Raw genomic sequence first — 25,932 nt, 5'->3', positions numbered from 1 at the left:
CAATTTAAAAAAACTGCTTGAGGGGGAGATTCGCACGTTTCTTTGGTCTTGTCTTATTGGGATTCCCTGCATCTTGCGCAGTGCAGCAGGTTTCAAGCGCAAACTCCAGCCTGTTTAGGAACTGGAGGCTCGTGAACTCGAATGAATCCTGGGGTCAGGCCAGTTAGGGGTGTGATGGGGTTGTGCGCCGGCGGGCTGGGCTGCGGCAAAGCCCGGCAGCTGTGTGGGACTCCTGGATCTGGATTGGAAACACCTGCTCTAAATCAGGGGGCTCCCGATCCGTCTCCCGGGGACCCACGCACGGTTTTCCCCGCAGCCGAGCTCTTTGCCGACATGAAGCCTCAACTGAGGATTAACTGAGGCTGCAGCCTGCCTGCCCCCCGGAGGCTGGAGCTGAGCTCGTGAGGAAGGGGAGGCTCTCACCTCTTCCCTGCGCTCCTCCCTCTGGACCAGCCAGGCCACGCTGGCCTGGGGCGATCGCGGGACGCACTCCAGGAAGGTGCTGTTGTTCTCCGTCCCGTACACCACCCTCTCCTCCCCGGCGTCCAGGTCTTCGGCTGCGGGGGGGACAGACATGAGTGGTCAGCGGTCAGCGGGCGGGGCTCTGTGGCGTACACCGTGATCGGGGGGGAGGAAATGCGGTCATGATGACAACACCCTACCCACAATCCCCCCCCCAAAGAGGGCCATTTTCTAATGAGGAAGGCAGCATTTTTCTCATTAAATGTAATGGGCTTCTGGCAGCACGGCAGTCACATTTGGGACTGATAGACGAGCAGGGTTCGGTCATGTGGAGGTCTGATCCAAGTATGATCCGTCTTCCCCGTCACACGCTGCGCCTTCCAGTGTCTTTGGAAGCCATGCTGTATCAATAATAATGACAACAACAACCACACAGTCTCCAGCTGGTGCGAACGCCCCTTTCTCTTGGCTCTCTTGTGGTCGTCCTGCTGTCACAGGAGGGGATTAGAGAATAAGGGAGGTGAGGAAAAGACTGGCCTTTTTAAAGGGAGCTGTAGATGTCCAGATAAAAGGCCGTGTGTGCTTTCTGGGCGCGGCCCGGCAGCTGGGGGTGCTTTCTCGGCTGCTGCCCTGTTTGCGCGACCCTGCTCCGCAGCTCTCACCTGCCCGCGCCAGCTCCGGCCTTTCAGCCGGGGGATTAGGATTGTTTGCTCTCTTTAAAAAGACCTCATCGCTCTTTGTGTTGGCCTGGGCGCCCCTCTGCCGCCGTCACGACCCCTGCGTGACCCCGCGGGCGGCAGCGGCGCTCGGCACGCGGCCCGTGAGCAGCGCTGACAGAGTGAGGGATGCGGCTCTGTCTCTCGCGAGCCGACGCGTCTGTCCTGGTGCATAAACAGAGCTTCTGAAGCGAGGCTCGGCCAGGAAACCGCACACAGCGCCTCCCCTCCCCACGCCGGGGAGTCCCGTGTGTATTTAACGCCGGCGCCCCGGCTCCACAGACTTGGAGGGGGGGGGACAGTGGATCTGTGCGGGCCCGTTGTCTCGGAGAGCGAGGAAGACGCCCTCGACACTGGAATGCACCGCTCCTGGCCCGGAGCCACCTGTCCTGTGTGCCCAGGAAGAGGGTTTCTCCCTCGTGTGCCCCTCTTCCACCTCTCCCTGTCGCTAAGTACCCTACCCCGACCTCTCCTTTCACCCCGGGTGGCCTTTACCCTCCTTCCGCCCCACTGCTCCCCATGTCTCCCCCCTCTGGTCCCCCGCTGCTCCCACTGTGTCCTCCTTCTGGTCCCCCACTTCTCCTACTGTCTCCCCTCTCTGGTCCCCCACTGCGTCCCCCACTTCTCCCACTGTCTCCCCCCTCTGGCTCCCCATTTCTTCCACCCTCTCCCCTGTACCCCCTTTCTGGTCTGCAACTTCTCCCCTCTCTCCCCTTCTGGTCCACACTTCTCCACCTCTCTGCTCTGTGCCCCCAATTGGTCCCACACTCTTCCCCTCTGTCCCCTGCAACCCCCTCTGGTCCCCCTCCTCCCCCGGCCCCGCCCCCAGCCCCGCCCTGCCCCTCACCACTGGTGCTCTGTTCCCTCTCCCGCCCCTGGCCCCACCCCTCACCACTGGTGCTCTGTTCCCCCTCCCTCCCCTGGCTCCGCCCCTGGCCCCACCCCTCACCACTGGTGCTCTGGTCCCCCTCCCTCCCCTGGCTCCGCCCCTGGCCCCACCCCTCACCACTGGTGCTCTGGTCCCCCTCCCTCCCCTGGCTCCGCCCCTGGCCCCACCCCTCACCACTGGTGCTCTGTTCCCCCTCCCTCCCCTGGCTCCGCCCCTGGCCCCACCCCTCACCACTGGTGCTCTGTTCCCCCTCCCTCCCCTGGCTCCGCCCCTGGCCCCACCCCTCACCACTGGTGCTCTGTTCCCCCTCCCTCCCCTGGCTCCGCCCCTGGCCCCACCCCTCACCACTGGTGCTCTGGTCCCCCTCCCTCCCCTGGCTCCGCCCCTGGCCCCACCCCTCACCACTGGTGCTCTGGTCCCCCTCCCTCCCCCTGACCCCCGGCCCCGCCCCTCACCGCTGGTGCTCTGGTCCACACACTGCAGCACAGGGTTGCCGTGGCGGATGTCCTGCCGCCGGTAGCGCCGCTTGCCGTGGGGGGTGTAGCGGGTGCAGGAGGTGCCGTCCCAGGCGCAGTAGGGGTCCCGCGCCAGGCAGCACTCGGCGCAGGCCTGGCCGTAGGTCTCGCAGCGGTGCAGCCGCACCTGTGCCACGCCCCGCGGGGATCCCACGTACAGGGTTTGCTGGGGGAGCAGACGGACGGGGGTCGGCGTCAGTGCGTGTGGGCCGCTCCCACTTCCCGTGTCCGGAACAAGGCCGTTCCCCAGGAGCTGGGATGAGCACGGAGTTCTAACGCTCCGCGAGCTGGCGAATAACCTTGCTTCAGGTACAGAGGAGCTACATGGGTTTCCCGACCAGTCAGCGGGTCGGTATTCCCATTAGCACTGGGGGTACGGGTGTGGGCACTGTGGCTTCCGACCGCAAGGAACAAAATGGCAACGGCGTCTGGGAATGCTGGGAACGTTTTTCGAGATCTTGTCATTTTTGCACCGTATGAATTGTGTAACGCGCCAGCAAGGCCTCATTTACAACGCTGTGCGCCGTTGTGGTCCGCCAGGTGAGAGAAAACACCTTTGGAGAGCATGCTGGGGCTTAAGGGAAATGGCCTACACTGACAGGTGAATTTTTAGTCTTGGAAAGAAAAAGACTTTGGCAGACCTGATTCAAGGATCCAAAATCACAAACGGCACCAGCTCAGTCAACCCACTGGACTTTTTCAGAACCAACAGGGAAGCATGAACCAGAGGCCACAAGGGGGAAACTAACAGGGAAGTGCATTCGAAACGGAGAACGAGAGGTAGCTCTTTACACAAAGGGTGGCGGGAGTGTGGAGCAAACTACCCGGCCAAGATATTGAAGCCGACAGCCTGGCTCCTCTGCACAAACAGCTGGATGAGATCTTGGGAGCAAACAGCTAATTTTCACAGACGTATCAGATGGGCAGAATGGCCTCCTCTTGTTTGGAACTGTTCTTATATAAAACATTTTTCAGCAGATACAGCACAGCTGGGGATCAGTGGCGTTCTTGGAAATGTAAGCTATCTGTCCGCATACAGCACATATATATCCTGAGTATTTATCTGTTCTATTGAATATATATACACTGCAAGAGGATCCAGACCTTTTATCGCTATATAGGAACATCTGCTGTGTTTATGTAATGCATATACATCACTTGAGAGAAAGGAAGTATAGGTTATATTAAGGTACTAATATATACACATAGGCCCAAGAAATCTATTGCTTGTATTTGTGCCTGTTCCCCATAATTTACTGAGCCTTCACGTCACATACCCGCTTCACAGAGATCTCCAGGGACGTGATGGGCGTCGGCACCTTGAATCAGAGCAAAGCAGAAAGAAGACAGTGAAGTCGTTGTGTTCCTCTTTGTTCAGGTTCAGCTCTGCAGACCACACAGACCGAGGGAGAGCCTGGCCGAGATGCAAGCACACACGCACAAGCACACGCATACATACAGTATGTACACGTACTGTACATGCACACATGCACACAAAGCATTTAAAAAAAACTTTAAACAGAAGTACCCAGCTTCCCCAGCAAGGTTTCCAGGGAAGAGGGAAACACTGTAACTCTAAAGTCACAGTTTCAATCGGACAAGAGCATGTCGTCCAGGCAGGTGTGCGGAGGAGAGAGAAACTTACCTTGAAGACCTGCAGCTCCTCCAGAGTCACCTCTTCGGTGTCCAGGGAGTTCCCACTGCGCAGGGCAATCACCTTGAGCACTGTGCCCACGTCTAAGAGACAATCAGGGGGACAGCAATAAGATAACTGTCTGCCAGCCTGGCCAGTTCACCCATCAGCCTGTCCAGACACTTAAAAAGGAAGAAGGTTTCCGTGATGGGCACTAGGCTGGCACTACAAGAGCACTACCGCGCTGCTTATCTCCCACTGCAGTGCTCACTCTGTGCGCCAGTGTCCCGGGCTTCCATTTTATAGGCAATGCAAAGCCACATACTGTATGCCGCTAAATACTGTAGATGTTCTTGAATCTTTGTCTTGCAGTGTAGTCTTCAGTGAGTAACTGAATCCACAGCAACAAGTAAAGATGAATGCAAAGAGGAAACACAGATCTCCCCACTGCTGAGCAAAGGAGAAGGTATATATGAACCGGCGACATCGGAAAACAGTGCAACAGCCCGGAATGAACTTTGCTCTTCTGCAGCCAATGCACAGCGACACGCGCGGACCAACTGGCCTGTTTACTCATTCACTTGCACCTCCCTTGGCCCCCGAGGAAGTCTGGGCCGAGGGGCCAGGGAGCACAGCGCGAGAGTCGGTTCCCGAGCCGCGGGCGAGCGCCGGGGCCCCTCTCACCGGTGCCGATGAACATGACGTCGTACTGGCCGTCCTCGGCCTCCACGCGGTCCACCACGATCTGCCGCAGCCGGTAGCCCAGGTGGGCCTTGACGAGCAGGGGCTGGCGCAGCACGGGCAGCACCGCCTGGGCCATGAGCGGGTGGCCGCGGGCGAACTGCAGCACGGCGTCCGGGAAGTCCTTGGTGCTGCCGAACTGCTTGCCTGGCTGGTTGGTGATCTTGCTCGGGCACTGGGCGGAGAGAGGGAGAGAGAGAGAGAGAGAGGTGAACGCCCGCTCAGGGGGAGGGAGGCCAGGAACACGTTCACGCCCCGTAAAAAATGACAAAACGCAGATTCACATGATAAAAAAAATTAAACTAGTACACGTTTTCAATCGGAATTAATGTAGTAACATTTCAGTAATATAGCAATAACAGTACAGTAACATTTTACTGCCAGTTCTAATTACTGCTATATTAATAATTCCTTACACTTCTATAGCGCTTTCCTGGACCCTCCACTCAAAGCGCTGTACAGGTCATGGGGATCCCCTCCACCCCCACCAGTGTGTACCCCCACCTGGATGAGGCGCCAGTCCGCCCCCCCACACACCAGCTCTCAGTGGGGAGGAGAGCAGAGTGATGAAGTCAGTTCAGAGATGGGGGTTAGTAAGAGGCCAAGATCGGTAAAGACCAGGGGGAATTGGAGGTCAGCGCTCTGAGGGCGTCCTCTCGGCACGTGCGATTCGCAGGCGTCGAGCCCCGAGCCACCACCGCCACTACCGCGCACTCACCGAGCCGGGGCGGGGGTAGGGGACACGGCCCTCGTAGGTGCCCCACTGGTAATCCGGCCCCTCCTTGTGGGCGAAGGGCCCGTTAAAGGCCTCCCGGATGTCGGCCATGCGGTACAGGCACACGGCGAAGCCCTGAAACACGTTGCTAGGAGGAGGAGGAGGAGGAGGGACAGGGCGGTGGGTGGAAGGGTGAAGAAGATTGAGTGAGAAACGGGATGGGGGTGGGAAGAAAAAGATTAGAGTTCAGGTTCATCGTCATGACCATTTCTGCCGTCATCTGACTTTGCTATAGCTCCGGGGACTGTACTGGGTGCTGTACAGCAGTATCCTGTGATGTCATAGTGTGATGTCATAGTGCAGTCTGGTGTGATGATGTCACAGTGCAGTCCGGTGTGTCTCAGTGTACTGTACAGTGGATCCAGTGCTGTGTGATGATGTCACAGTGCAGTCTGGTGTGATGATGTCACAGTGCAGTCCAGTGTGTCTCAGTGTACTCTACAGCGGATGCAGTGCTGTGTGATGATGTCACAGTGCAGTCTGGTGTGATGGTGTCACAGTGCAGGTTGGTAATGGTTCAGTAGAGTGTGTGCAGTGCTATGTGATGACGTCACAGTGTACTGAAGAGTGGGTACAGTCTGGTGCAGTCTCAGTGTACTGTAGAGTAGGTTCTTTTGCAGAGGTCGATGTATTGAAGAAGTCGAGCCCAGTCTCACCTGATTGTGCTGAAGATGGCATAAACATCAGGGTTCTTCTCATCCTTGGTCCTCAGCAAAAACACATCCTCTGTAAAACACACACAGGGAAACGGTGCTATGTCAGTTCCGGCATGCTGCCTGCAGGGGGCGCTGTGCTGGCTCGGTGTGCTGCGGGTGGGATGTGTGCGCGCGGGGGCTCTCACCCAGCTGGTCGAAGTGGGTGTCGATGCCGTGCGGTCCGGGCACTGAGCACACCAGCCGGGCCTTGATAAAGGTGCTCCACTTGTTCACCAGCACGCGCTGGCCCCCCGCGTCGTTCTGCACACCAGAGAGAGAGAGACAGCAGTTACAGTGAGAGGCACAACGGGGGGACGGCAGCTGACCCCACACTGACCTCCCGGACGGCCCACAGGGAAACCAGCTGCTGGGTCGCAGGAGGACAGACTGAAAGCACTCCATTTCAGTCACACGGAGAAAACACGTTTACTGTACGTGTGACACTGCACACGCAAGAGTGCAGACATTCGTTTGCGGAAGTTTGCACCACTGGATCTTGAGGACTGGTTGTGAGTCTTCCCAGGGCTGTCCCCCCAAGCTCTTGTCCGGTCTTGGGGCCAGCGCTGTGAGCAGAGACATTGCCTTCAGGTAACAAAGCAGTTCTTATGGAGTTCAAGACCCGGCTGGCCCCCGTAGACGAAACAGCGTTTTTCTACACTGCGTCTACCACGTGTAGACGCAAGGCTTGTGCGTTTGAAATGCTTGAAGAAAAACAGAGCATGCACTAGAAGGAAACAGAGGCGCAAAATGATCTTGTTTCCATGGGGAAATACTTCCCAAAGCTCTTGAACTCCAGTAAAAAGTCTAGTGTAAGTGGTGATGTCCCTCTAACTCTGTCTTGATCAAGCGCTGCGTGAATCAGGTGCTGCACATGAGATGGTGCAGTCTTGAACCACCCAGCTTGTTTCCTTTCTTACCCTGTGGGGGGCGCCTACAAGATACAGGCAGTCAGCCAATCGGAGCAAGCGCACAAGACACTGCTCCTGTTCGTTTGCTGAGCTTGTGCCCAAGTGATATGAACAGAAGAAGCCATTCAGTCCCTCAGAGCTTGGCATTCTCTGGCAGCAGATGAATGCATCACAGCACAGAGCTTGATCTTTCAGAAGACGCCAGCCCCTCCTGCCCTCCAGACAGTGGCTTGTGTTTAATACCATTATTCAGGGGCAGGACCACAGATCACTCCCCCCCAGCTTTAAATAACCTTCATTGAGCTACACTGGACTGAATTGTATGGCTATTTAAATCAGGGATGTTCAGACACCTTAAATAACCCCTTCCTTAAGACTGGGGAGACTTGAAAGCTATTGAACGATTTTAATGGACGCAGCACAGGCTAACCAGTCTCCTGCGCAAGTGTTCACAATTAAACAGCCCCCTGTCTCTGGGGATTGATGATGTGATGCCCATTTTGTCACCCTGCTGGACTGGCCTGAAGGGACCTCAAACACCCGCTTGGCCACCCCCTTGGGAACTGGGGCCTTACAGCTACGATTTAGGGGCAGGGGGTTTCCCGGGCGCCCTCACCGCGCAGACGCGCCCCACGCGGCTGTAGATGGCCCCCGCGCCGCCCCCGGACTCCATGGCCCTCTCGGTGAAGAAGAAGTAGACCTTGTCGTTGTCACGGTCGTCGTTGTCGGGGATGAGGTGAGCCGCCACGAACTTAGGGTCTGAGAGAGGCGAGAGACAGACAGGGGACAGATCTCTGAACAATGTTCCTTAACATGAACAGTGCTTCTTCAGTGTCGCCTATTAACCTGTCTGCCTCCGACGGGTGAGTGCTATCCGTCACTGGCACATTTCGGCATGCATGCATTTGTACCACGTTGCATTGCTCTGCAGTGTGCACTTTGCATACACACAGTACAGGTGTTGAAGCAGAGTGACTCTTTATGCGCTCGGTATGTACATGTGTACATACCGTACATGTGTCCTGGCCAAATTTCCCATTGGCCCTTACCAATCATGGCCTCCTAATAATCCCCCTCTATGAATTGGCTACACTACTCTGCTCTCCTCCCCACTGATAGCTGATGTGTGGTGAGCGTTCTGGCGCACTATGGCTGCCATCGCATCATCCAGGTGGGGCTGCACACTGGTGGGGGTGGAGGGGATCCCCATTACCTGTAAAGCTATTTGAGTGGAGTGTCCAGAAAAGCGCTTTAGAAGTGTAAGCAATTATTATTAATTATTATTATGTGTATGTGCGGTCTATCACACCAGACTGCGCCCACATGCACACTGCTATGCCTCTCAAGCACAGGCACAGTACAGCTGGATTATTGCATTTCAGGACAGCAGGGACAATGCTGTAGAGATGTGGCGAAAGCTCAGTAACCATCCCAGCATTCCATCCCCCTTTCAGTACAATGGCCAAAAACGGCATCCGCACAGTCGCTGAAGTGAGGTTTGTAAGGACCGCCGCGAGGGTATCTGTGCGCACGCGGGGCTGGGGCGCCGCATGCTGGCCGCCGTACCGCGCAGGAGGCGCTGGTCCGTCTCGGTCCTCATGGTGGAGCGGCCGCCCAGGCTGCGGAGGATGACGGCGTCGTGGCCCAGGAAGTCAGCGGTCAGGCCCGTGTAGAGCTCACCGCCTGCGGGGGGGGGGGAGAGCAAGTAAGAATGTCTGCAGACAGGACGGGTCCATTCCGACTGTCTAGCCTCTTTGACCGCTATCACAGAACTGATCCGAGCATCTGGGCGGAGCGGTGGCTCTGTGGCTCAGGATCTGCGTCTGTGACTGGAAGGTTGCCGGTTCAAATCCCGCGGCCGGCAGAGGAATCCTACTCCGTTGGGCCCCTGAGCAAGGCCCTTACCCCCAGCTGCTCCAGGGGCGCCGTATAAATGACTGACCCTGTGCTCTGACCCCCAGCTTCTCTCCCTGTCTGTGTCTCCTTGGAGAAAAGCTGGGGTATGTGAAAAGATGAATTCCTAATGCAAAAAATTGTATAGGGCTAATAAAGAAACATTATTATTATTATTATCTCTCCCAGCCAGTTCTTGAAAGAAGCCGGGATACAGTCACATGGCAGGGCAAGCTTGTTCCACACTCCCACAACCCTTTGGGTAAAGGAGTGCCTCCGGCCCTGATTGGAGGAGCTCGCCCAGTCGTGTTTTTGAAAGAAGCTTCAACAACGGGGCTGTGCAGCCTATTCCATGCTCCCGCCACCCTGCGAGGTAAGACGCCCCTCCTGTTTTCGGTTTTAGATGCTTCTCCCTGTGGTTTCCACTCATGCCATCTGGCTCGTGTTTCAGCCTTCACGCTAAAGAGTCCTGGGAGACCCAGAGAGCAAGTTAGGGAGTTCAGCAGCCAGAGAAAGGGGAGTAAGAGGAGGTACTGTAACAGCACCTTAATGGAGAAAGGCAGGAAGCGAGAGAAAGATAGACCGAATCGGAAGGAAAGGAACAGCTCTTTCTGCAGAGCTGATGATAAGCAATGAAGAACTCCGGCAGGCGATTTCACTGCCAGGTCACAGCGGAAAGCAGAAATGCCCAAAGCGATGACCGGATCGGAGCGGACCGGGTCGGGGACTGGAGCCGAGAAGCACTTCCCCGCAGAGCCAGGAGACCTCCTTGTGAAGGAAAAGGTGCCCGAGGGCCCCCGGTCAGAGACAGTCCCCAGGCAGAGGGGCTACACTGGCCCGGGCTGCAGCCCGGAGCACAGCCGGTTCTCGTCCACACAGGGCCCAGTTAAGGAGAGGGAGTGGCACAGAAAGCACCGAGGACCTCATCAGTCTTCACCAGCCCCGTGGCTCTTTTCCAAAACAGGACACTCGGGCGGACAGTTTCCCGAGCAGCACTCCTGCGGGGAAGATGAGAACGGAGGTGGGGCTTTCGACTTTCGGATTCGTCGGGGAGAGAGCGTTATTAATCTTGGAATGACAAGATCGCTTTTTCTTCATAGGCGACTCCCGCCGAGATGATATCAGCTGAGCTGTAATTCATCACTGCGGAGGAGAGGAGCGAAGCCTGGCCTGGCAGGTGGGGGAGGTGAGAGGGGCAATACACACTTTTCTCCCATCCTCTTCTGCTCCCTCTCTCTTTCTAAGTTCTTGTAGTTTTCCTGTGCTTGGAGCGCTCTGTGGGTCATGTGATTTTGTCTTCTGCAGGCAGGGTGGGACCCGCCCCTTGTGGGTGGGACCCGCCCCTTGTGGGCTCGGAGGACTCGGTCCAAACGCGCAGTTCAGCTCATCTTGGCTGCGTCACGGCGTCTCTGTGCCAGGACTGAAGCCCAGGGCCTCCTGGGATTCCCAGAGCTGCCCTGAACGTTACACTGGAATAAGGGAGGACAGGGGAGAGACACTGCACTGGAAACCGATTCACGGGAGATCAGCTTAGCATCTAGATCAGAGTTTTTAATCAAACTGCTTGCACTTCCCGGAAACAGTGTCCTTCCTGAAGCTCCCTAACCAAATGGAAATCTCTTTTTAACAACAAAAAACAAGATCTTGGCTGTCACTGTGCACTAATACTAAATTTTTCAGATGCATTTCTGACACAGAGTCTCTGTAAGTGCGCAGGAGACAAAGAAGAGCAGAATTTGCTGTAATTTGCAGTAAGCAGCTGCACCTGAAGAGCTGTGAGAAATTTGATTTGGACCAATTAAGTCAATTACAAGTTGAGTTTTGCTCATTAAGAGTAGATTTGGAATGATCACCTGCGGACACACCTGCCCTCTGGGAAGTTGCTTGCTTCAGGAATCATTCCTAAATTAGCATCTTTCTTTCATAATGTGAAAATAAAACCCAGTTTTGGTGTGAAGAGTATCTACAAGCTGCACAGTTATTGGGAGCACTGGGACATACCAATGAAGGTGCTGGCGAAGGGGTGGCTGGGATCATGAGGGCACTTCCCCCGCCCATTCTCCACGTTGGTCGGATCCATCGAGAAGACATGCTGCATGGGGAATAGGGAGGGGGGTGGGACAGGGATGAAACAGACAGAAGACATCTTTAACACCCAAGGCGCTGGGTTCACAGGAGTCTCAGATCTAAGACACACTTGGCTTCATGTTGCCACCTTGCAGGGCGTCTTCTGACTTGACCTCTTTACTCAACGCCCGCAGGTCCTGCCTCACATCAGCTGGCCACCATGCTGCAGCTCTTGTTCCACACTCCTTCCACTCTTTGTGTGCAGACGTGACCTCCTGATATCAGAGTTAAATGCACTTCCACATAGTTTCCTCTTGCACTCTGTTCATGGAATTCTCCTTCACTGTGTAAGCCCCTGTTCAGCATTTCAAAAATTCATCAAACTGTTACTCTCGTACAGCTTGCACCAGACAAGAGGCACTATCAAAAGGCGTTTTTTTTTTCTTCCAAGACCATCAGAAGGTCAGGGGCGTGAGGCGCTCAGTCAAACTGTTGTGCCTGTTTGGCAGTTTGTCCGCAATATGTTGCCTTGTTTCAACCCGTCAAATAAACTTTGAAGGAAAAAAGCACGTCACATTTTCAACGAGACTCTGATCCTCCCCTCCCCGATAACGCTAAGCATAAATAAACGCGGATCACAGGCCTATTGTAACTGAAGTCCCTGAGAAAATGTCGAGGCCTGTGTAGAGCTTCTGTGCATTGTTCCAGCCCGTCCAGAGCTGAGTGACCTTCTCACGAACTCGCCTGCTCTGGGTGTTTGGGCCCGTTGTGCACAATCTTACATTGTGGCTCTCTGGTCAATGGGCTGCAAACTGAAAGAAGTTAGAGACTTCCCCAAGAGCCTCGCAGTTCCCGTCCCCCACACTGCGCGCGGAGCAAAGCCGCACGGAGACGTTGTCTTTTAGGGTGTCGCACCTCCATCACAGGTGGACCCCAAAACATACTGCAGCACCCCAGAAGGAAACAGGCTTCGCGATGCACCTTTGCTTTCATTATACGACTGCTTAACAAGAGCACTTAAACCCCCCCACTGCGAGAGCTGCTACAGAACGAGCCCCCTACTCCAACCAGGAGCGGAGCCACAGAGCTGCAGGGGTTGCAGAGTCTTCTGGTCTTTGTTCAGTCTCAGCTCTCGTTTCCAGGACTGGAACGGCAGGGCCCTGCTGTATGCTAATGCCTGGCAGTCAAGATGGCTGCGACAAAACACGGAGCACGAGACAGAGTGGGCACAAACACGGCAGCCTTGCGCACCGAGGAGGTCTGAACTGAAACGAAGGCTGTCCAAGGCCGACACCTGCTGCAAAGCTGGAGAAGTCACTGCCTTTGCACGCACACTCTTTGAAATGCGAGATTTTCTGCATATTTTGCTCTTAAATGGCAGCGATTCCCAAAGCAATTTCGACGAACTCGATGAGCTAACTTAAAAACGGGAGTCCCGGTAAGAAATAAAAGGAATGGCGTTTACAGTCCCTGCTGTGGAATGAAAAGCCCACACCCAGGCTATTTCACATAGGCTATCTCTGCAGGAGTTAGAGCGCTTGAGCCCCATCTATCACACTCCCAGGCCTGTTCTCTCGAGCCGCGGGCGCACCAGATGTGGCAGGAGGGAGGGAGAGGCTGGCTGCACCGACCCCAGCGCTGCCCCGCCTCTGCTCGCTCCCCCCGGTCGGTGCCCTCGCTTTCATCTCCCGCTGGCTCCGGCTCTCTCCTGCCTCCTCCTTCGCCCCGAGTTGACCCTCTCACCCCCCCCACCGCCCCCCTGCCCGGCGCGTCTCTGTCCCAAGCAGACCCCCCGCAGTCAGCCCCTCCTCGCCTGCTGTGCGAGTGTGAGCAGATCGGGGGGGGGGGCGGTACTCCGTATTATCGGGGTGCGATATGGCTTCCACACCCTCAGGATTCTGCCCCATCGAACAAAGCGGCCAGCTCCCAGCAGGCCGGGCCGGCCAGCGCACACGCGCTGACCAGTCCGGCCCGCCGCTCCGACCGCCGCTGACCGGCGCCGTGAGCTGGCGTGGGAAAGGTATCCCCTCGACCGCCCCCAGCCTCCCGCGATCCCGCGCTCGGCTGACCGCTAAAACCAAGAGCCGCACGGAGCCCGGCCTCCAGCGCCAAATGGTTTCCACCTCCCTCTCGCTCTTGTTATCATAACACACGTCAAGCCAGCCGCCCCGGGTCGTCTTCAGAGAGAGGACAACCCGGATGTTTCCGTTCTGTAGTCCAAGTTTATTTTCCTTTGCTGAAGCAGCTGTGCTGTTTGAAGGCAGATTTAAACAGACGTGACTCGAGCGACACAGAGGGCAGAGATGCCTCCCATCCCTCTCAGTAAGGGGGGGGGTCTGCAATTTCACAGCAGCGTGGACAGGCACACTGGACTGCATGGCCGTAGCTGGAAGACAGGGGGCCCCTGACTCACTAGAGCGTCTCCTCTGCTGCCTCTGTAGAAGGCGTGAGTGGTCATGAGCTTAGAAGAGGCATTGCTGACAAATAAATACAGTTCAACAGCTTATTTCGGTAGCAGACGTGTGCATCTGGAGCTTCACATTGTGCTTCGGAAGTGAGCCTTGTCCCAGCTCCTGTGTCATTGAAATGGAGCACTGGGGAGTGATGTGATTTCACTGGGTGGACAAAGGGGATCTACTGTATGTCGGCACCAGCGCAGGGTGATTCTCCTCCCCCAAGATGAAAACAAGGCATATGAAATGGTTGTGCCAGAGCTTGCATATGGGGCAAATGGTCCCCTAGCTCGGTGTGGCCTCTCTTTTTGGTGCCCATGATGGCCTTGCCTTTACTCTTCTCTCTGGCGGACAATGGAAACAGTGGCGCCCTCTTGTGGACGGGTTATTCATGGTACTGGGGCTGTGTGGCCCAGGGACTAGGGGGCAGCCTAGACAGCTGTAAGAAACTGGGGTCTGGTCTTGCAACCGGTTTATCTGGGCTTTTTAAAGCCACTAATCATGTGGTTTACAAACCCACTTCCTTTTTTATTGCGGGCGACTACAGCCTGTGGAATTTGAGGGGGAAACTTTCATCAGGGTAAAAAACTCCCACCGCACAGGCATGGCACTGATTCCAGGCTGGCGTGTGGTGCCTTTGGTCTGCCCTTGGCGCACAGCACTGGGCAGGGCCTGGCATCGCCCCACTGTCCGGTTCCCACAAGACTCCAGCACGCAGAGCAGGAAGATCCCAGCAGCCTCACCGAGAGTCAGGAGAGGAGGCCTGGAGGAGCCCCTGGACAGCTGAGCCAGATGGATAGCAGGATGATAATCCGGACCTCCCCCCACACTGACTCATTAGGAGCCCGCCTCTGGGGTCTGACCGCAGGCTGACGGTGCCCGCCCCTGCCTGGGTGAGGGAGGGGGTGGCCCCATTAACCAGCCCGTGACACTGGTCTAAATGGGCTCTTTCTCTCCCTCCGACAAGCAGTGAGAATTCACGCTGGGAAGGACACGACCCGCCTGCCAGCCACACGTTTATTGTACGTTTTATTGGACGCTCCAAGTGCGATTAATCTCCTCTCCCGGCGTGAGCCAGATATCTCGTTATTCCTGCCCGCGTCTGGGATATTGATGGCTTGTCAGTCTTTCACGTGACATACGAGGGGCGCACAGATGTTTATCAACAGTAGCTCCTTGGTTTCAGCTTAGTGGGAGATACTCTGAGCCCTGTGAAACACTACTGAGAGGAAAAAGGGCCGCAGTAAAACTTACAGTGCTCCACGCAGACTGCTAAAATGACAGATTGTCCTGCTCGTTCATGAGACAGAACTATTCTGGAAACCATGCGATACTTAGACTTTTAACTGTTATAAAACACAGTCGCATTTTTTTACTGTGAGGTTGCTGTGTGTATAAATTAAACGTGTTAAACGTGTGTGCAGTAATATTGTAGAAAACATTCAGTCAAACAAAGCGATGCTACTGTAGTACTCTGAAATGCCCATGACATGAGGAAGAAATGTTCATTAGTAATAAATACAGTAAGCATCTGTTCATTGAACCATGAACATGGAGAGAACACACAAACTCCACACAAATAATACCCTAGGTCTGGAATCGCACCCAGGCAGCAATCCAAATATGTTATCTATATATTATTATATAAATATACATCACATATTATTTATCTAGGCCTAGAAATATCAAGTGCATTGAGAAGGTGGATTACTCAGTGGAATTAGCCTTAAAGATCTTTGATAGAGAAGCAGAATTAAGATCTAGCTAAGCGTTGAAAAGGGCTGCCTGCAGTGAGCCCCGCAGTGCAGAAGGGGGCGCTGGCTCTCACCTCTCCCCGGTGACCCACGTAGACGAAGGCGCACATTGGCTGGAACGCGCCGGTGCCGCAGGCCAGGAGGTGGGTGCGGTTGTAGGGGTGCAGCACCCGGACGTAGTTGGCGCACTCGCTCTGGAAGAGACCAGCGAGAGGGAGATGTCTGGGTAACACGTTCCCTGCTGCCATGTTATGACTTGGGGCTTTATGCAAAGGGTGGTGGGGGTGTGGAACTCGTTGAAGCCAATAATCCTCCAGTCAGGACAGGAGGCGTTTCTTTGCACAAAGGGAGGTGGTAGTGTGGATCAAGCCACCCAGCATTGTTGTTGAAGCTTATGCCCTGGTGTATTTCAAGAAGTGGCTGGGGGAGATCCTGGGATTAATTAACTACTCACTGCCAGACACACTAGACTGTGACCTTTCTCACTTCTAACACCATCAGTTAAAACTGCTCTAAAAAGGCAGCCAAGGAGCAATGAGATTAAACACCAAGAGCTATTGCAAGTACAGGTCCTCAGCCTTCAGCCGGTACCTGCGGCGTAAAGTGAGCTGGAGAGTTCAGGACTGTCCCTTGAATTGGGTGAAAAGCTCTTACAGGTCTACCCCAGCGCCCCTCCCCTCCAGGTCAGGACTCGGGGACCCAGCTGGGTGAGCTGGAGTAATCAGGCTTCAGTACTTCAAGTGCTTCCTGCTCAGGGTTACAGTGTCAGCAACTGAGCCTGCAGCTCTCTTCTGATGGTTAAAAGTTAATCCGCGGTGTTCCACGCTGCTGCCCAGGAAAAAAAATTAATTCAGGTTTAATGCAATGACTTTCCAAGCCCCAGCCAGGACGCTAGGTGCTGGCAGCGCCAGCCCTCAAATCCACCTCCCCCAGGTCCTCTACAACCCCTCTCCACGACGGTAGAAATAACTGCTCTATTTGACAATTCTTTGACAACAACAATAACATGACTTCTGCGTGCACTTTCTGACTTCAGAAAGGTCTCCTAAAACATCCACGTTACCAAGAGGAGCCAAGGAAAGTGATTCGAAAACAAAGTCAAATAAAACCAAATGCAAATCTGATGTTTTCCAGGGGTTGTTTTCCCAGGGCCAGACGGAGACGGGGGAGCATGCCAAGAAGCAGGCGGAGAACAGGAAAACAGGGGCAGGAGCGCTTCCTGTGTGTAGCGTAGGAGAGCGAAGGCCTGGCCGGCCCAGCGGAAACCTGCCTGCCCTGAGTTTTGTTCCCCGAGGTCAGGAGGTCAGACTCATCTAGGGGGTCAAGCAGGAGATGGGTTCGCCCAGCTGCACAGGGGCTACAGTTGCTGAGAGAGGTTATTTCCTGAAAGGCGTGTGGGGGACACAGAGGGAGATTAATGTCCACCAGCTCCGCCTACCACAGCTCCGACAGGTGGCTCCAACGAGACAGCCTCTCTTTCTCCGCGCCTGCTTCAATGGGCAAGGCCTGAGGCCCCCCAGACCCAACAATCTGACTCTCCCGGGCGCAGGCAGTGTCCAGCTGGGCTCGGAGAAGAGGAGGAGGAGAGCTTCTGCGCCCTCTTCTCCGTCAGAACCAGGCCCAGGTCCCAGTCGGACCGGAAGCTGCTGGAGCTGGTGGGGCATGTGCTGCGGTCCCCCTGTCATCCCAGCCTCGGCTGGGGGCCGCGCAGCTGGGAGGGCTGGGATTTCAGGGCTGCTGGCGGGCGGCCCTGTGCAGAGCCCCGCAACATTAAAACACCAGCATCTGTGTCAGGCCCTGCGCCATTTAGTAGGGAGCAGCAACTTGACCGTACCTGCTCTCCTGTGGGCATGCTACTGAGCTTTTTTTATTTTAAAAGTCAGGGCTGTTGTTTGGAATACGGTGAGGTTAGGTGCCACACCTTAAACCACGTGCACAACACTAACAACACAGGAATAATACTTTAATGGGTGCGTACACTGACAGGAATATGCCTCTGTTAGGAAGACCAGGTTGCTTTACCCTCTACTAGACTATATATCAAACCAGGAGTTTATAATGTACTTGGAGGCTGGTCAGGGCACAATGCCATGAGACTGGCATGGTTGTGATCCGGTTCCCTGGACTGTTCTGCGAGGAGCTGGGGTGTGTCCGCTCGCTCCCTGTCAGCCCGTTGGGGGGGTGAAACTTTAACATCATTTCCCTAATCTCTTTAAAGGGAAAGAAAAATGCCTGAATCCTGTCTGATGCCTTCTGGATTACAGGCAGCGGTACAGGAAAAACACCAGTGTTTGTCTTCTGTCAAAGCTGACAAGGGTTTAAAAAAAAGGGGGCAGGCACATGAATTAGCGCACACACTGCGCTTTGTGTGCACGCTGGGCTGCTGGAAATAACACCCCCAGCCTGTGGTATCAATGGCAGCTTTGTGCATGAGCCCTGCACGTCGCACTGGGCAGGACGCCGCTGCAGTAAGTTCTCTGATGTGGCATGCAGACACATACAGGCTTCTCCTATGTCTCACCTAAGTAAGGAAGGATTTTCCTCAACTCCTTGGGGGCAATTCTGAGTTTCCGGGGCCTGACAGGGCACTTGTTCCACTGCCCTCCTGTTACCCAACCCCCTCCCTGAGCCGCCTGCTGCAAAGGCAATACCGCAGCGAGGGCTGGGGGCCAGGGGGGTTAATTAAACCTGGAGGAGAGGGTTGCGACCCTGCGGGATAACGATCTTAAGGCAAACACATCGGAGGTCGTGGCCCGGGCTGAAAGCAGGATTAGGCACACTCATTAGCCAGCCGTTACCCCTCGTTAGGAATCCAATTAAGCACGGGCTCTGAGGGGAGGGTCTGAGCCAGCAGAAAGCGCAGGCGAGCCCAAATCTAAAGTTTGGGAAAGGCTGGGATGTTTTTTTACCCTCCCTCAAAATGAAGCATTATTCAGAAAAAAAAAGCAAGAGAATTTTGGGGGACAGTAGAAAAATGTGCTCTCCCCATATTTTCTGCGTGCAACACCCCACCACTGAGACACAGATATGGGAAATTAGGAGGGAATATCTGGAGTTAGGAAAAGTGGAGAAAAACAAACTGAAGATGAGAGCGAGCTCTCTTTAAGAGTCCTCTTGCAGCTATAACTCTCCTCTGCTTTGCCGATTTTCCATTGCACATCCACTCCCGTTCACAGCTCGCTCTCCAGGCCCAGACTCCAGGGATCTCCGTTCTGCGCTCGTACGATACACCGGCAGAACGACGCCACCGCGTCGCCTTGTCTCTTCTTCTTTCTCAAGTAGAGAGATTGGCTTCTTGCAGCCCCCTGATCTCGTCATCATCCCCGGGGGGGCCTGCCGTCACGGGGGCAGCGGTCGAGCCCAGCAGAAAAGACGGCCCTGCTCTGGAAGGGGTCTCCCGGAATGTCGGGTGACGTCTCCGACAGGCCCCACCACGGGGGGCGGAGACTGCAGGCGAGACTGTCTTCGGGGGGACGGCCCACGACGGGTCCAGACTGTCGTGAACCAACCGGTTAAGCACCGGTGCTTAAGACAACCGGTTCTCCGTGACCTCCGACCTCCCCAGGGTGACGTTTGTTTTGCCCGTCAGGGCAGTGAAGCGTGGCAAGGCCCTGGTCGGGCAAGGCTAAGGAATGTGCCGAGCCAAGGCAGGTGAAATTAACTAACGGGCGGGCCCAGCCGTGCCTGCTGGGAAAGAGGGGTAATTGCTAGTTTGTCCGGTCCTGTCAGGACAGTGATAATAAAAGCTGCAGATATACAAGCCGACACCTCTGTCCCTAATCACAAGACCCCCCCTTTGTACTTGCAGAAACCTCGGAGCCTGTCCCAGAAATATGGAGTGCACAAATATAATCCAACAACAGTGGAGCTGAATAACAGGTCTATAAATTATCTGTTAAAACAATACGTGTTTACTGCAGATAATACAGTGACTGCTTCTGACTGCAGCTAAAAGACAAAGTCTATACAGTAACTGCTTCTGACTGCAGCTAAAAGACAGAAAGTCTAACTCCAGACGTGATGCAAGCCTGTTTCAAGCAAGTTTGGAATTAAAGCACAAATCATTGAGCTTTCCACAGGCTTTTTTGGTCCCACAGAAGAGAGAAAAATGACTCTTGAAACCAGCAAAGACACAAAAGAGGCCCACGATGGGAAAAAGATTTCCAAACCAGCGGACGTCTATTCTAACTCAACGAAGGAGCGCAGCACATTTTCAAGTAAGAGCGTAAGAAGGTTACAAATGAGAGGAGGTCATCCGGCCCATCGTGCCATTTTAGTAGTTAGTAGTTAATTGATGCCAGGATCTCATCCAGCCAATTCTTAAAAGAACCCAGGATACTGTCGCATAGCTAAATAAGCTTGTTCCACTCTCCCACAACCCTTTGCGTAAAGGGGTGCCTCCGGTCCTGACTGGAGGTTCTTATCCAGCCATTTCTCGGAAGAAGCCAGGGTATCGGCCTCAACCACTACGCGCTCCACCACCCAAAACATCAGGGCCCAGGATTTCTCTGCAGCACCGGAACAGTCAGAAACGTCAGATCGACGGGGGTGTTCCGAGATCTCCCTGCAGTCTCAGCCCGTCCTCCGCATGAGCCATCTGCTAAAGCCCCCGGTCTTGTGCTCTAACACTGAGGGCACGGCCACTGGACACAGGTGCAGCGCCCGGGCTGCAGCACAGAACCCCGCCCCTCTGCTCACAGTTTCTCATGTGTTACGCCACAGCTGTCTGAAGCAGCCAACGTTTTCCAGGAAGACAGCAGAAAACATTTGCCTCTGGGTTGAAGACTTGCAGATGTGGCCTTCTGCACAACGGAGGCCCTAATACAGCCGTTACGCTATCCAGATCAATACACGCACGGCCCCGTGCCTTCGAGTAGCAAACCACCCTGTCACGCCCACAGCCAGCCCTGCTGCTCTCGCGCGCTTAATAAGGCTATCGGATTTCAGAACATAAATAGAATCATGCCCGCTGTTGCGGCGATAATGAGCGTGCCAATTCCGGGCTCAAAGCAATTGCTTTTTTTTCAGCATTTTTTTTTCTCCAAACCCGTGTTAGGTAACCCACAGTGCCTCTTTGTTTGTCGAGGCTGAGGATCTTGCAGAATGTTCCACAGATATTGATTGCACGCACATGTGAACCAGACCGCTCCGACACAGCCTAATAGTGCAGGAGGGGATCTTAAATCTCAGCACATTTAACCCGCTCGTTATTTAAAGGGGATCGGACAGCAGGAGCAGTCAGGGGAGGCCTGGCAGAATTTCCCTATATATTGTATTACAAGTGCAGAGAATTTAAGACCCGTCTCGCCAGGTATAGAGACTCCTGCCTCCCCTGTGGAAAACGCCTGCGTGTTTATCTCTGTGTGCATCATCTCGTACAGCTCGGCCATGGAGAGAATCAGAACTCCGCTGGGGACTGTCCCTCACCTGAAACGTCAAAAGTTCCCATTAGGGCTGGCCGTGGCTTGGGTCTGAGAGAGGGACTTTAAAAGTCAGTTCCCCTCAAGCAAGACACATGAACTCTCTGCGCTCGTGAAAGGAACAAGAGAGAAGTATCTTAAATGAGAACAGATGGCTCACAGTCCCACTCCAGCCCCCTGGCTTTGCTTTGTAACTGCAGTAGCAGAGCCAACTTGTCCCCCCTGAGCTCAGCCACTATCCATCACACAGGCCCAGCGCAGTCACACCTGGGCACAGGTGTTAACCATGTGATACCGATAACTTCTGAAGCTCACCGCCGATTTGATTAGGATGCCGTTTTCTAAACCTCTCCTCAAGTGAGGGTGGAGGTAAAATTCTTCTTTTCCCCATGTCTGAGCTGTCCGAGTCTCGGCCCGTATTGGATCCGCCTGCAGAGCACACAACGGGGGAAACCAACCCAGTGATTCACAAGACCTGCGCCTCGGGGCACCTGTGGCACTTTTCAGAGACCAGAGACCAGAGAGCTGCATCACCCAAATGAGCCCCTGCTACCCTGGACACTCTCCCTAAACTCACAGCACAAATTAGGGATAAGTGTCCTACTTGCATGTGAATGAGTGCGTTGCTGTACGTGTGTCTGCTGCAGGTCTGGGCCTCCTGAGCCCCGACTCACCTGCGGATCCTTGCCCATCTGCTCACAGTCCTCCCTGTTTCCTGGAAGTGGGGGCCAGTGGATCTGCGGAGAGACGGGGGGGGGGTGACACAGGCTCAGGGGTGAGGCCCTCAGAAAATTAGACAAATCATGCGGACCTGGCTGCAAGCAGCCCCCCCAAGACGGGTGTGTTTTTGACAGATCAACAACACAGCTGGGAATTATTTTCCTAGATAGCCAAGAGTGGTGCTCGGGTGAAGATTTAGCACCGGTGCTTAAGGAAGGAAATAAGCCCGTGTTCAGTCTTAAATCCGAGCAACAGATTTTAGCACTGAAGTTTCTGGCTGCGGCTGGAGCCCAGGAGGGAAACTACCGCAGCAGTGTCTGGAGAATGTAAATGAGTCTGGGAGGAAAAGAGCACCGGCCCTGATAAGGAGATGCCTGACAGCTCAATGGGAAACCTCCCCAAAAACAATACCGATAGGAGGGATAAGCCGAGCTGTGTCTGCAAATGGGATCAAGGGAATTCTCCAGACATAAGCTCCCTGATGTTCCCAAAACTCCCACCTCCCAATCCCAGACATTTCAGTGGGATCCAGCAGACTCACTACTGCTAAAGAAAGAAAACTAAAAAGCCAACAGGTAGCGTACTCTATTGCACTCGAGGTTCAGACACAACAGTGGTCCGTTATGTGTTGTAGGTGCCGTTTATTCAGAAAGAATGGTGGTCGAAATTCCTATACAGCTGTGATGCTAGTGTAACAAACTACCAGCGTATATTCTGTACTGTAACTTGATATGCTGTAGGAACAGTGGTCTGTATAGAGGTATATATCTAGTGGTTTAGATATATACTTTATTTTATGGTCATAATTCATGATCCATAAAATATTGCAATCGTAGTTGAGTAGAGATAGTGGTCTCAAGTATCATTCAATATGTGTGGTATTACACATATTATGCCACATTGCAGTTGTAATCAATATGATTCATTTTTTATAATTCCATAGAGACAGTTGTTTGAACTGTAACTCAGTTATGATGGTGGTCTATATTCTGTATTACATCTATGATTCCATGGAGACAATGGTCTGCACTGCAACTCAGTTAGGATAGTGGTCTATATACTGTATTACAGTGGTAATGCATGGAGACACTTGTCTGTACTGTAACTCAGTAAGGACAGTGGTCTGTGTACTGTATTACAGTTGTAATGCGTGAAGACACTTGTCTGTACTGTAACTCAGTAAGGACAGTGGTCTGTGTACTGTATTACAGTTGTAATGCGTGAAGACACTTGTCTGTACTGTAACTCAGTAAGGACAGTGGTCTGTGTACTGTATTACAGTTGTAATGCGTGAAGACACTTGTCTGTACTGTAACTCAGTAAGGACAGTGGTCTGTGTACTGTATTACAGTTGTAATGCGTGAAGACACTTGTCTGTACTGTAACAGTAGTCTGTCTGGTAGATAAAAGGCACTGTGATCCAGCTGGTCCCCCCCGCCATACAGTAAGACGGTACCTCTTTAGCATCCAGGTTGGCAGGGTCCAGGCTGAGGGAGTACAGGATGTCTCGTCCACCCAGGAAGAGCCGGTCATGGTACTCGTCCAGGAAAACGGTGCTCAGGCTGAGGGAGCCGCGGTTACCGCTGAACACCGAGGACCGGTTGGAGGCCAGGAGATCTGCAGCACACAGAGGGGACGAGGGAGAGAGGGAGAGAGGGAGTGAGGCGATTCACCTCTCCGGCACTCACTCTCACAGGCTGACCCCGCAGGAAATCAGGCTCTCAGAAGGCTGAGATGGAGGACAGAGTCGTAAAAACACATGGATATCAAGAAGAAAACTCTGGAAAGTCACCTTCTGTTGAATCATAACCAGTGGTGCGTTGGTTTAAAAGGAAGTATCCTACCAGCACGTCCTCCGTGTCAAGAGGGTGTTTTTGAAGGCCACAATGACAATTTCGGATTTCATACAGCTTATTTTCTCAGCTGATCCACTCTGAAGCTCTCCACCGACACACACCAACCCCTTCTGAATCGGATGCACCTCGCAGCAGGAAGGTTTTGTCACACACGAGGGGCTGTTCCGGGGAGTGTGTGGAGCCATGCTGGGGTCATTCCCTCTCTGTGCTCCTGACCCGGGCCCGGGCGGGTTCTCTGTGGGCCTGCAAGTCGGACAAACGGGCTCCTTTCTAAATCGCCGGGAGTCGGCGTTTACTCAGCTCTCTCTCTGAAACATGGGGATTAACACACCCAGCAACAGTGGTCTCTGCTTCCCGGGGGATCAGATAACTGATCCTGGTCCCTGCGGGCCTCTGTGGGGCCCCCAGGAGCAGGTTCAGGTTGAAAGAGAAGTGCCTTGCGCCAGTGTCTGCCCTCGCCCTGGCTCACCTTCAAATACAGCGAAAAAAACTGGAAACATACAGGCTAAATCAAATAAAAACAGACATCCAAATCTGGTGACTAGAGGCCTGATTTGTTCAAACGGGACGCTCTGTCAAAAAGCAATGCGTGGGACCCTCTCCCCCGCCTGCTCATCGTCCTGTCTCGGTATGATAGACTCTCGACACGCTGGGGACAGAGGCAGCTGGTCAGGGCCGAACAGCGCACACTGTGAGCGAAGGACCAGGCTGTGCTCCCTGGGAGACACAGGGTAGGGTTACAGCCACCCCCCAGCCTCCCGCCACCCAGGCACGCCCGGGGATCAGCATGCCACCCGCTGTCCGTCAGAATCAGGAGGAGGAACAGCAGCTCCATTCCGCAACACCTGTCCCGACAGCTAAGCTGAGGAATTCCTGGGCGCGCCTGGCCTGGCCACACCGGCAGCTGCTGCCTAAGAGCTTAACCCAAGCCCCATTCACTGCTGTTCTGTACCCCTGGCGCTAGGAAAGACAAGAACCCCTCACACTGAGGCGCCTGGCAGCCATCGCACAGCGCAAGAACGTTCCACTCGAGCACGGCCGGAATGAGCCACAGCTCTAGGCAGTCACAGTCGGCTTCAGCACCTTGGGCTCTCCACCACCAGGCCCTGTGTAAGTCCAGAAAGAGACGGTTTGGCCTCTCCCCATACAGGGCCGCAGTACACGACAGGGTTAAAAGAGAATGTTTGCACCAAAGCTTCCTCCCATTTATGGGCCGGGCCAGTACCAGACACTCCTGGGCCTTGGGCTTGCAGGTCAGGCCTCTGCTTTACAGCCCCCGCAAAAAACACTCTGCTCTCCAATCCGGATGCGAATGGAAATCCTACAGGACGAGAGAAGCAGAGTTCACAGAGAGTCCTTCAATCAGCCAGCGGGATTCGTCCAGGACTCTTCATGAGTCCGGTGAACGGTGCCCTGCAGGAGACCCGCGGGGATCGCGCAGGTCTCTTCGCCCCGAGGGCTGCCGGGATGTGTTTTTGAGTCTGCGCCCGGGGCGAGCGAGAGCAAGATTCGGGTCTCTGCGTCTGTGTGGGCTCTGGGATCACGCTGCAGTTTCCCATCACCCTGTTTGATGTGGGGCCAGGAGAGATTGCTGTGGTTTTGTGCTGCGCAGACAGGAACTGTGGAGCAGCCAGGCTCCTTTCTTGAGAAAGTAAAGAAACCGAGAGGCTGGAGTTCAAGGTGGAACCAAACACTGGGAGCCAAGAACTTTCAAATACCGTCTCTGGTCTCTGGAGAAGAGCACGCTGTTCAACAGTTTTATGACTTGTGAGCTTAAAGGCACTCCCATGAACTGTTCATTCACTTCTTGCTAGATAAAGTGAAGGATTGTTTAACTCACTACTTCCCTGCAGCCAGAAGAATTGAGGCTGGGGGTAGTATATGCGTGTAACAGTCACACAGCACATTCCGCGTCCGTACAGTCCTCTTGTGTGTCCTGTCCAAGATCCGCTAGTCTACAAGGCCTGGAAAAAAATCCCAGTGGAAGAAGCGGACAGAAAGCACATGACACGATGGACAAGAAGATGAAAAGCACATCAAACCAATCAAGGCAAATCTACAGCCATCTGCTGTGTTAACACGAGCAGCTCAATACTCAAGCAGTGGCCTAGTTTTCCGAAAAGACTGAGCTACCTGACACTGGATATCCCAGGTATTTCAGCACTGAGCTCCCTGCTGGTTTGGTGCCCCAGTTCAAAGCAGACGCACTAAAGAGCTCAGTCAGTATCGCTCAGGCAGGGTGCTGACAGACAGTGACAGCCTGTCAATGCGGCGGCTGTGTTTCTGTCAGAGGGTGGTTACATCTGCAGGGAGGGTGCGCAGACAGATACGCTCCCAGCCTGTCTGGGCAGTCTGCCTCCCCCCCACCCCCCCGGAGTCTCAGGGGACCCCCTGTCACTGAGCACACTGTTGATCTGTCTCCCCAAAAACTCCCC

General features: G+C 54.3%; 1 protein-coding gene and 1 long non-coding RNA gene across 2 annotated transcripts in view; one reads left to right on the top strand and one right to left on the bottom strand.

Annotated features, from left to right (window-relative positions):
• Nucleotides 1–25,932, bottom strand: part of sema3bl (sema domain, immunoglobulin domain (Ig), short basic domain, secreted, (semaphorin) 3bl) — a 38,264-nt gene that overhangs the window by 623 nt on the left and 11,709 nt on the right. Inside the window, exons 2-15 of the mRNA XM_015348311.2 lie at nt 23,098–23,258; nt 21,596–21,658; nt 15,576–15,695; nt 11,229–11,319; nt 8,901–9,017; nt 7,951–8,093; nt 6,573–6,687; nt 6,388–6,457; nt 5,675–5,819; nt 4,900–5,131; nt 4,228–4,319; nt 3,860–3,901; nt 2,523–2,748; nt 424–557 (exon numbers count right to left, since the gene is read on the bottom strand). Of these exons, the coding sequence (XP_015203797.2) occupies nt 424–557; nt 2,523–2,748; nt 3,860–3,901; nt 4,228–4,319; nt 4,900–5,131; nt 5,675–5,819; nt 6,388–6,457; nt 6,573–6,687; nt 7,951–8,093; nt 8,901–9,017; nt 11,229–11,319; nt 15,576–15,695; nt 21,596–21,658; nt 23,098–23,258 (1,751 nt within the window). The remainder of the gene's footprint in view (nt 1–423; nt 558–2,522; nt 2,749–3,859; nt 3,902–4,227; nt 4,320–4,899; nt 5,132–5,674; nt 5,820–6,387; nt 6,458–6,572; nt 6,688–7,950; nt 8,094–8,900; nt 9,018–11,228; nt 11,320–15,575; nt 15,696–21,595; nt 21,659–23,097; nt 23,259–25,932) is intronic.
• Nucleotides 9,412–10,405, top strand: LOC107077470 (uncharacterized). Its single transcript, XR_001478489.2, has 3 exons — nt 9,412–9,600; nt 9,679–10,248; nt 10,328–10,405. It is a non-coding gene; the product is annotated as an uncharacterized lncRNA (long non-coding RNA).

Source organism: Lepisosteus oculatus, chromosome 4, assembly GCF_040954835.1.
Source record: "Lepisosteus oculatus isolate fLepOcu1 chromosome 4, fLepOcu1.hap2, whole genome shotgun sequence".
Classification (NCBI taxonomy): Eukaryota; Metazoa; Chordata; class Actinopteri; order Semionotiformes; family Lepisosteidae; genus Lepisosteus; species Lepisosteus oculatus.
This window is presented reverse-complemented; position numbering and strand designations above follow the sequence as displayed.